The sequence below is a fragment of the Trachymyrmex septentrionalis genome, unplaced genomic scaffold (genome assembly GCF_001594115.1).
Source record: "Trachymyrmex septentrionalis isolate Tsep2-gDNA-1 unplaced genomic scaffold, Tsep1.0 scaffold66, whole genome shotgun sequence".
NCBI classification, from domain to species: domain Eukaryota; kingdom Metazoa; phylum Arthropoda; class Insecta; order Hymenoptera; family Formicidae; genus Trachymyrmex; species Trachymyrmex septentrionalis.
This window is the reverse complement of record NW_017305843.1, coordinates 523,581-534,184: the sequence shown is the minus strand read 5'-3', so window position 1 is coordinate 534,184 and position 10,604 is coordinate 523,581. Positions and strand designations below refer to the sequence as shown.

The window sequence follows — 10,604 nt, the reverse complement described above, 5'->3', positions numbered from 1 at the left end:
CCATTTTTCTTCGAAAATGATGCTGGAAACGCCGTTACCGTCAATGGCGAACGCTACAGAGCCATGTTGACCAACTTTTTATGGCCTCAAATCGACACTATGAATGTGGACGACCTTTGGTTTCAACAAGATGGCGCCACATGCCATACAAGCCGACTTACCATCGACCTTCTGCGCACCAAGTTCAACAACCGCATAATCAGCCGTTCAGGAGATGTCAATTGGCCTGCGCGTAGCTGCGATTTGACACCGCTGGACTTTTTCCTGTGGGGTGCCGTTAAAGACCGATGTTATGCGGATAATCCAGAGACAATTCCAGCTTTGAAAAACAATATTACGACTGTTTTGAGTGAAATTGGCGCCGAGGTAGTCCAAAATGTCATTAATAATTGGGGTGACCGAATGGCATACTGTAAGGCCAGTAGAGGGAGCCACATGAACGAAATCGTTTTTCATTCTTGACGCGGATACTTTTAGCTTCACAACAACAAAAAAATTAATAAAAAATATCAATGTATGCTCATTTGATCGCATTTTTAAAAACGTACCAATAGATGGCCCACCCTGTAGTACTATTTAAATAAATATTTATTAAAATTTATAATTTTTTTGTATAGAAATACCTATAAATATTATACCTATAAATACCTATAAATTATTCTAGAGTAATTATAATTAATTTATTACATTTTAGATTAATAATTTAAAACACAAGAAATACGAAATGAAATTTTTACCTCTTCTATCGCTGCGTCGCCATCTTCATCTTCTTCCGTTAATTCTTGATAAAGTGGCGATGAAAGCACTAAATCTCTTCTTCTTCGCCGTTTAGCTTCTCTCGACAATTTCTTATCATTCATCGTGTCGTTCACCAATTGTTTTAACGCAGCACCTTTGGCACCGGCTTGCATGTCAATCGTATCCATTAATTTATGCAATATCTGTTTTCTGCGATCACCGAAAGAATTGATTTTGCGTAAAACATCTTGAAACACTTCCTCAGAGTTTGTCTGTTTAGTTTTTGATTCTTCTTGCTCCTTCACGGTTTCTTGTGCCATACTAGATTCCATTTGCTTGCTGATAGATATTGTAGAATTTAAATGCGAATTAGACGAAAACGTGGAATTCTGTTGGCTCTTAGATTCATTGTAATTGTACTGTTCTTCTTGAAAAGAAACTAATATTTTTGAAGGCGTTGGCATGAATCTGAAACAATTAAGTTTCACAATTTTTAATTATAAAGAAAAAAAAAATAAGAAAAAAAAAATTTAATTATACATAGAATAAAAAAGACTACGTTACAATCTGCAGAATCAAATTAATAATAATTAATAATACATTTAATGTTAATTTTCCAACTAATAAAAGAGAAAAGGATCAAAATATTTATTAAGGTATAATTATTAAGATATTAGTCAATACAAAAAATAACGCACTTTGTGCTATTTTCTAATATATTTTTTTTATTGTCAAATCTGCTTATTGATTCTTCTTGAAGCTTGTAATCTTGTAAATTTCTAGGATGAGTTGTTCCATTTGTCATTGGTTTATCCATATTGATGATATCCCTAAAGACTGCTTCATAATGATGATGCAGATTCTTTTTCTGCTTCTTCTTTGTATAATCGGTCTTGGCCAAAAGTTGGGTGAGGATATATCGCATTGTTTCAGGATCCAATTCGTGACTGCTCTGATGTGTAGATGATTTAGAAATATTCAAACGAAGAGTTTTATCTTTATGATGAAAATGTACGTCTTGGTCTGCTCGTCTCATTTTGTCAGGTATGTTGTTAAGACGCACTGTCTGTGATAAAAAAATATAGCTTAAATAAAAATGTTTTATACATCTTTAAAAAGAAAAATCTATTTTTGAGAGAAAGGATACCTCCGTAGTGCTCTTTACATCAAGAAGATCTTCTTCTTTAGCGATTTCGACGAGTTCCTCGAGTTCCTCGCTGCTATCATCTCCGATAAAGGCGCAATCATGAAGATTTTTGAAGCCTCGAATTATTGTTAAAGAAGCGCCAGGCCATCTAAAAACAATAAAGTATTCATATCTTTATAATAGAATAATGTAAATAAATAAATTATTATTGTATATTATTATATCTTAAAATGTTAAAATAAATTTTAATTAAGAATGAGAGAATTAAGTGGATATACATATAAGCAATAATTATTGCACATAGGTGACGAAAATTTTCTTTTTCTTGAATTTTATTACAAGATAACGAGCTTCCATTGTTATTTATAATTTTACCTTACACAAGTTGAAACAGTGACACTACTGCCATGCAAAAGATAGAATCCCCAGTACTCCTTCATGTCGTCCTCCATAATGAGGTGTCTTGTCATCGAGATGGGTATTGCTTCTTTTTCAACCACTGGCTCATTACTCATGAGATACGCATTGAACGTGGCATTAACTTTGATCACTTGGCTCTATAGACAACAATTGATTTATCATCGACTTCATCAACTTTAGCTTCTTGAAAAAAAAGAAAAAAGAAGAAAAAAAGAACAAATACAATTTATTGCAAAACATTACTTGTAACAAAGAAGACTTATTTAGACTTAATTTCACAACTTATTGTTGATTCTTGATCGAGGTTCAATTTATTCCTTATCTTTTTCCAATTCTAGAATTGAATCTCGATTAAGAGTTAAGCATGAATTGTAAAACTGGGCCTTAGTTCAAATATCGCATTTATATGTATATAAGGTGTAGTAAAAATAAATCTATTATTTTTCCAATAGATGGCTTTAGTAATCTGTATCTCGCGTTGTATAAGTGCGATCGGGTTACGCCAAATGGCGTTAGAAAGATAAGATTTCGTACTAAAAAAACTTCTCAGACAGTTTTGTGATTGCTTGAGTCAGTATTGTTTGAGCGCGTGTCAAAGATGGACACCAACAAAGAGAAAATACGCCATATTTTACAGTTTTTCTTCGATAAAGGCGAAAACGCAAGCCATGCGGCTGAAAATGTGAATAGTGTTTATGGTCCTGATACTGTAACAGTCAATATCGCGCAATTTTAGTTTCGTCGATTCCGTTCCGGTAATTTTGATGTCAAAGATGCACCACGCTCTGGAAGGCCAATTGTCGAAAATGTCGATAAAATAATGGAAATCGTCGAGTCCGACCGTCATGTAAGCACTGTTTCGATTGCCCAGGAGCTAAACATTGCACAAAAAACCGTTTGGAACCATTTAAATAAGGCTGGATACAAAAAGAAGCTCGATGTATGGGTGCCACACGAGTTAACGCAAAAAAACCTCATGGACCGAATTTCCATCTGCGAATCGCTGCTGAATCGCAACAAAATCGACCCATTTCTGAAGCGAATGGTTACTGGTGATGAAAAGTGGGTCACTTACGACAACGTCAAGCGAAAACGGTCGTGGTCGAATCGCGATGAGCCGGCGCAAACGGTGGCCAAGCCAGGATTGACGATCAGGAAGGTTTTGCTGTGTGTTTGGTGGGATTGGCAGGGAATCATCTACTATGAGCTGCTCCCCTACGGCCAAACTCTTAATTCGGACCTGTACTGTCAACAATTGGACCGTCTGAAAGAAGCAATCGCCCAGAAGCGGCCAGCTTTGGCCAATAGGAGAGGAATTGTGTTCCATCAAGACAACGCCAGGCCACACACATCGATAGTGACTCGCCAGAAGCTCCGGGAGCTTGGTTGGGAGGTTCTTATGCATCCACCTTATAGTCCGGACCTGGCACCAAGTGATTACCACCTGTTCCTGTCTATGGCGAATGATTTTGCTGGTGAAAAATTCGCCTCAAGAGAAGCTTGTGAAAATCGACTGTCCCAGTTTTTTGCCAATAGGGACGAGGGTTTCTATGAGAGAGGCATAATGAAATTACCTTCAAAATGGCAACAAGTTATCGAACAAAACGGTGCATATTTGACCTAAATCGGATCATTCTAACTATGCTAAATAAAGCCTTCAATTTAATGCAAAAATAATAGATTTCTTTTTACTACACCTTATATATTATATATGAACGTAATCTTTATAAACTTACTGTATTTTATTAAAAGAAAAAATTATATTTAATTCGTAATAATTAAACATACAATAATTTAGAATAAAATTAATGATATAGATTCTCTTTCTTTCTTTTCTCTCTCTCTCTCTCTCTCTCTCTCTCTCTCTCTCTCTCTCTCTCTCTTTTAAGATTTAATTAATAAATTTTTAAGAATTAAAAGAAAGAAAAGTTAAGAATAAAATATTAATAATAAAATGGCTTACTTGACACCAAACGGTAGATACTTTGCTGTCGATCAATCTTTGATCTGATATTGCTAAAGCATATAATTGCTCGGAGTATACGCGGTATCTTAGATACAGAGGCCCAACAATGAATGCAAGTGGTAAAAGCATTCCCAGCAAACACAATCGCATCACTCTAAAAGGCACTTTATAACTCGATTTTCGCGGTTGCCAATCTCGTGGACGAATACCATCCTCTGCAAAAAATGTTGTCAATATAAAACATATAGACATCTCATTATTAATATTCTGCGAATATTAATGAGATTAATTTTTAATGTTTAATTTTGTTTTTTTAAATTACATTAATATATTTAAAATCTATTTATACTAACTTCTAAATATGATAATTTCATTTCTATTTACCTTTCTTTTACAAATACTAAAATAACGTTAAACAACGTTATATAAATAACATCTTAATACCTTATAATAACGTCTTAATGACTTTAACGTCAATGAGACGTCATGAACACATCACTTTACAGTACTTAAAATTTAATTTATATATATAAATTAAAACCGGTTTATTTCCCGTTCTAATTCAATTCTCTCAAATTCTCTTTATACTGAAAAAAATATTAAAAAATTAAAAAATGTTTTTAAAAACACTATAAATGCGATATTTTCAAAATTATCTTCTTTCTTGCAAGAATTTTTATGTAGAAAACTAAAAGTGATAGATGTTACAGAGCTAGAATTGTAAAGATATGAGAATACTATGCACTTGTAGCTTTCTTTACATGAGCTAACAATTATTGATTCTTGATGTTGAAACTAGTAATTTTTAAAGTAGACCTAATTAAGCGTATCAACTTCCGCGATATGAAATGTAGCGCATGTTGAAGATATAAATCTTTATCGTTATTATCTGCAACGGCAATCCAAGATATGTTTCTTGTTTACATGCGTTAAAAACCGATGGAAATTTCCTTGAATATCCTACAGTTTCGCTAAAGCATATAATATTGAAATGCGAGTTTGTGTTTTATGGACTTCTAATCTTACTTCGACACACTCTTTAAATTCAAAAATATCTTTATTACATCTATTATCGTATCATTAATAGTATGTAACAAAATGTCTGTTTGTATCTTAGTGATGTATTCGATAATACCCAAGTAGCACAGCAACGCTTGCAAAGCGCTAAAAAGCGATTATATACGCTTTTTTAACGCTTTGTTAATGCTTTGTAAGCGCTGTGTGCTACTTGGGTGTACTACAAATCAATTTTATTTAACAAAGCGCTAAAAATTAGAGCGAAGACAATTCTTGAACTTTTACGCATTAAAACGTCAAATATTAAACATATTTTCACTAATATGAAGTCATTATATTATAGATACACTTTTCTCGTGCTTCTCAAGATATAGAGATAACATTTGCATCGAAAAGCAACTTGAACGTATCTTGAATTAATTAGAAGCGTTCATATTATATTATGAATGTGTGACACATGTTGGGTAATTTATTTATAACATTTTGTAATACCGAATAAATCATATGTGTGTGTGTGTGTGTGTGTGTGTGTAGAAAATCTGAAAACCACAACAACAAATTATATTTAAAGAAAAACACGTGTGAGTAACAACATTGCAGCGATTACATTGCAATGACTTCGTGAACTCGTGAGAGAACGCGGACGGACGTCGCAAGAATCTCGCACAATACCAGATTTGATGATGAGAAGGTCATCAGGCTCACCTTTACATTTCAACAAAACGATGACCCGATTTATAGAATGATGCACTCCACGATAACTTATACTTATCATATATTCTATTAATAATTCTTTTTTTTTACAGAACATTATTATTGGATAAGAAGATCATTGTTTACTCAGACGGTTTGGGCAAATAAAGCATCATGAAAATTAAACAGTTCAATAAAACAATTCCTTTCATTATGGAGAACTATGCGATTTATAATAGAGAGCTTATATTTAATTCAAACGAAGGCGATGCACGTTTCGTATATTGATTAATTAAAACGTCTCAGCAATCCGTTTTTATTGTGTAAATTTTATAAGCTAGTGAAATCATATTAATAGTAATTTTTTTAAATCATGTTTTAAATTTTTTTGCTAAAAAAATTTATTATAAACGTGTTAAAAATGTATTAAAAGTAAAATTTCTTTTCAATTAGACAGTCTGGTGTTTTCATTTCGCCTCAAAATTATAGAAAGAAATTATATCGTGTTAATGCGCCTTGTATTTGTGGAAAGAAAAATTCATCCGTGTGTAGAACACGTGCTGCTAAACTTGCAAAGTCCAGCCAAGTTGAGAAACTTAAAAATAAAACCAATCTATCTCACGAGGGCGGCATACACATCTGTACTATTACGATCAAATGAACTACATTAAAGAAGAATGCGCGATTATACAGTGAATATGCCGCCTTTTTAAAGGCAACGTTTTCTTTCATTGTTACACAGTGCGGCTAATTATTGAACACAATGTGCACTGTAAAAATTGATATATAAATCATTGAAGAACTCTAATACTTCATATTCCCTAATCTTTATTGTTCTATTTTATAATTTTATGTTAAAAACATCAGTATTGGTTCGTTCGTATATCTTTTAATTGAACGCAGAACATACAGTTTTCTTGCAATTAAACGAAGGATAAAGTACGTGCGTTTGCAGGTTTCCGCTTATAAAAAACAATATCATTACAACGCACTATTTCTGTAAAGAATTTAAATATAAAATATTACTGTCGTTCAAAGTACATCGAAGGCTCAACAGAGCGACATATTGCGTATTTATACGAAATAGCAATTGCTTTTATACTGTTTCCACGATACACTGTCATTCGAACTGATAACATATTAAGGCTGTTGATATGAAAAGCCACTACAAATTCTCGGCGAAGATTTCTGCCAAGGAATATATACCTATTCTTAGTGGTGTCGTTGACATTTTCCTTGAAAGATCACAGCATAGACCTGCTCCGTTTTAAAACTCAAAACACAAGCCAAAATCGCTGATACGTTTTCTTCCCGAAACAGAACGCACGAATAAAGCTTCTTTAATAAGCGTACACGCTGTGCTGATATTTATTTTTCACATTCATATTATATAATATCAATTCACTTGCAAACGATAATGTTATTTACAGTTTCAGTTTCCGAGATCTAACGCTAAATTAACGCAGCAAATTTCAATTGTGCTAAAGTTGTCTTTTGACTCATTCATTATAATCTATTGTACATTTGAACTAATTTACACATTTTCTCAATGAGAAAAAAAACAAGAATCTTAAAAACGTCGTCTTTTAAATTTATTTAACTAGAAGGATATGATAAAATACGATAATTATGTTCGATCTGCTATCGCGAAATCAAACAAAACGCGTGATGCGTATCGGTCGCCACCGACAGATCGACTGAATCTACGAACATGCTAAGCTTTGTATCAACGTCTTATCGCACATTAAAACGAGCGAATTAAAAAAGCCTCGATTGGCGGTCTATTTACTCAGGATTTGTGACGCATGTAATACTGTTGTACTTGTCGCATATGAGGCGTAATGACATGTCTAAACAACTTATCTATTATCCGAAAAAATTCCGGAATCTTAAACTTTTATCTTAAACGTCGATTTCTTCTTTTTTTCTCTTGTATGTATAATCAGCAGATTATACAGTGCTAATGATGATGAATAAGTCTACAATTCCGCTAAATGTAAAGAGTGTAGAGCACACAAAAGTGATTAAAAGTAAATGTATTTGGATAATTGAGAACAAAAATGCGACATTTTAATTTATCAAAAAATTATTTATCTATATCTAATGAACAATGTTCCTAATAAATTCAAAATTTATATGAGAACATATATACATACATTCAAAGTATATTTTACTGAAATATAATTTATACATCATTTTTAGTTTCTATGTTTCTATGTGTTATTTATACATCATTTTTAGTTTCACGCATGCACGCACGCACACACGCACACACTCAATATTCATATACTAAGTATATTCATATACTAAGTAATTAAAAATAATTATTCATTTTAATTAATTGTTTTATATTATTTAACAATTATGAACCAATTTTAATTATGGAAATAACTCTTACTACTTTTGTTGTTTTTAGATTTGTGGGATTTCTCTCCTCTTCGTCTTTTATTCAATGGATTCCGAGGATCGTAAATCTCGAACCAATCATCGTCTTTCGTACTGGCATCTTTGGCAAGCACTGGTGCCTTCTCTTCACATTGCAAAACGTGTGTCAACCAAGATTCATCATGCGGATTATCATCCTCAGTATCTTTCGACGTTTTCTTATCGGAGCTTATTATATCATCCTTCGTATGTTCTTTGGCATTTTGAAGTTTGTTCCTAAATTGCTTAAACAGTTCCATCGTAAAATCCTCACGCGTTTTACCCTTCTTAGGCAATTTTTCCTTAGCTTTTTTATACTTTTCTTGCGTCTCTATGTATTCTTTCATTACTTCAGACTTATTTGTTTTTTTTTCGGCTTGTTGCTTTTGATCTATTTCCTTCGCTTTCTTTTCATTTTGTACGCTGCGCTTTAAATCGCGTATTTCTTTCCTTATTGCTTCACTAAAAATTTAATTTTAAATAATATAAATGCTTATTTCTTTTTTTTTTTAAAGCTACAAATCTATTTCACATACATTTACAATTTACATAATAAAATAATGTTACATACGCCTTTTTCTTTCGTTCGTCATCTCGATCTTTTCCGAAATAATATTCTTCAATTTCTGGATTTTCGTTTATATTTTCATCTTTTGTTTCATCGTTCTCGATTTTCGATTTTGATTGGGAAATCTTTTTAGAATCCTTCAATTTATTCTTGATCCTCTCTTTCATAGCTCTGTTGATATAAAATTATTATAACTATATTATAGATAATATTACAACAATTATTTTGTTACATAATATTTTATTTCAAATAACTTACTCTTTTTCTTGTTGCAAAGCAGCCAATTCTTCTGGAGTTCGTGTTTCATCATCACTCTCCCAATCGCTGCTGCGATCCTCTTTGATTTTTTTACTTGGTGGTTCAACAGGTTCAATCACAGACTGTGAGCTTAACTTTGGATCAGATAAACAGTCGTGCGCTGATTTTCCTTTGCCACTATATTGTCTGTTTAAAATTGATGACTCTTCTTCATCTTCCTCAGCTTCTTCCCCAAATGATAGTAACTTGAAATTCCTAGCATAGTTGGAAATGCATAAAAAAGATAAACATTATATTATTTAAAATAACTATATATTTATCTTACTTTACACCAGTTTTCTTATTCTTTTTTTTCTCTTTACTATCTTCCGTCTTTTCAGATACTACTCTTGAAACAATATCCTGGAATGGGTTGTTTAAGACTTCCGTTTTTAAAATTTTTTGTGGATACTGAGGTCTATCATTCTGAAATTAAATATTTTTCATTACAAAATTATATATTAATCTTTTTTTTTGTGAAGATACATGTTAAATATTTACTTCATCTACAAGTGCATCTTCCAACTTAAGCATGTTGTAAATTGTTTCACCAGTGACTTTGCCAAAGATAGTATGCTTATTTTGTAACTCAGGTGTTGCACCAAGTGTAAAAAAAAATTGGGAACCGTTGTCATCTTTACCAGCATTGGCCATAGCAAGCAATCCTCTCCGACAAAAACGTAATCTTGTATGAAATTCATCCTGTGAACAGACAACATAAAAAATAAAATTGATACTCAGAAAATTATAAATTGTTAGAATAAATAAATAAAGGGCTAATGAGTCAAGCTAAATAACCATACTTATTTATCTAATGATACAAACAATATATAAATATAAAAACATAAAATGATCATAGATATTTTAACTTGTAAAGTCATCCTCAATGTGGTGACATAAACAAAAAAATTAAAATGTTAAATTTAAATTATAAATGATAATATAAATAAAAATAAACAGATATATAAATAAGAATACATAATATAAATAATAATTGTCAACAACATACAAAAGCAAGAAGCATGCTAGATAACTAGCTGAAATTAGTAATATAATATAATTGTACCTTAAAGGGATATCCATATATGCTCTCACCACCTTCTCCTGTTCCTGTTGGATCTCCACCTTGTGCTATAAAGCCTTTCAAAATTCTATGAAATATTGTATCGTTATAATAACCGTCCATACAGAGCTGTATAAAATTTCTACAAGCCTTGGGAGCTTCTTTCGTCCACAATTCCAAATCTATATCGCCAACTGTTGTTTTCATTATCACCTATTTGACAAAATAGAAAAATAAATTGAAAATAAAATGTGTTATTTATATAATTTAT

General features: G+C 32.0%; 1 protein-coding gene across 1 annotated transcript in view; it reads right to left on the bottom strand.

Moving 5' to 3' along the window:
• LOC108753220 overlaps nucleotides 1-10,604 on the bottom strand; it is a 13,258-nt gene that overhangs the window by 2,380 nt on the left and 274 nt on the right. The window contains exons 2-12 of the mRNA XM_018494632.1: nucleotides 10,337-10,546; nucleotides 9,772-9,972; nucleotides 9,557-9,696; nucleotides 9,232-9,486; nucleotides 8,977-9,144; nucleotides 8,374-8,867; nucleotides 4,269-4,486; nucleotides 2,261-2,442; nucleotides 1,886-2,033; nucleotides 1,437-1,804; nucleotides 738-1,206 (exon numbers count right to left, since the gene is read on the bottom strand). Of these exons, the coding sequence (XP_018350134.1) occupies nucleotides 738-1,206; nucleotides 1,437-1,804; nucleotides 1,886-2,033; nucleotides 2,261-2,442; nucleotides 4,269-4,486; nucleotides 8,374-8,867; nucleotides 8,977-9,144; nucleotides 9,232-9,486; nucleotides 9,557-9,696; nucleotides 9,772-9,972; nucleotides 10,337-10,546 (2,853 nt within the window). The remainder of the gene's footprint in view (nucleotides 1-737; nucleotides 1,207-1,436; nucleotides 1,805-1,885; nucleotides 2,034-2,260; nucleotides 2,443-4,268; nucleotides 4,487-8,373; nucleotides 8,868-8,976; nucleotides 9,145-9,231; nucleotides 9,487-9,556; nucleotides 9,697-9,771; nucleotides 9,973-10,336; nucleotides 10,547-10,604) is intronic.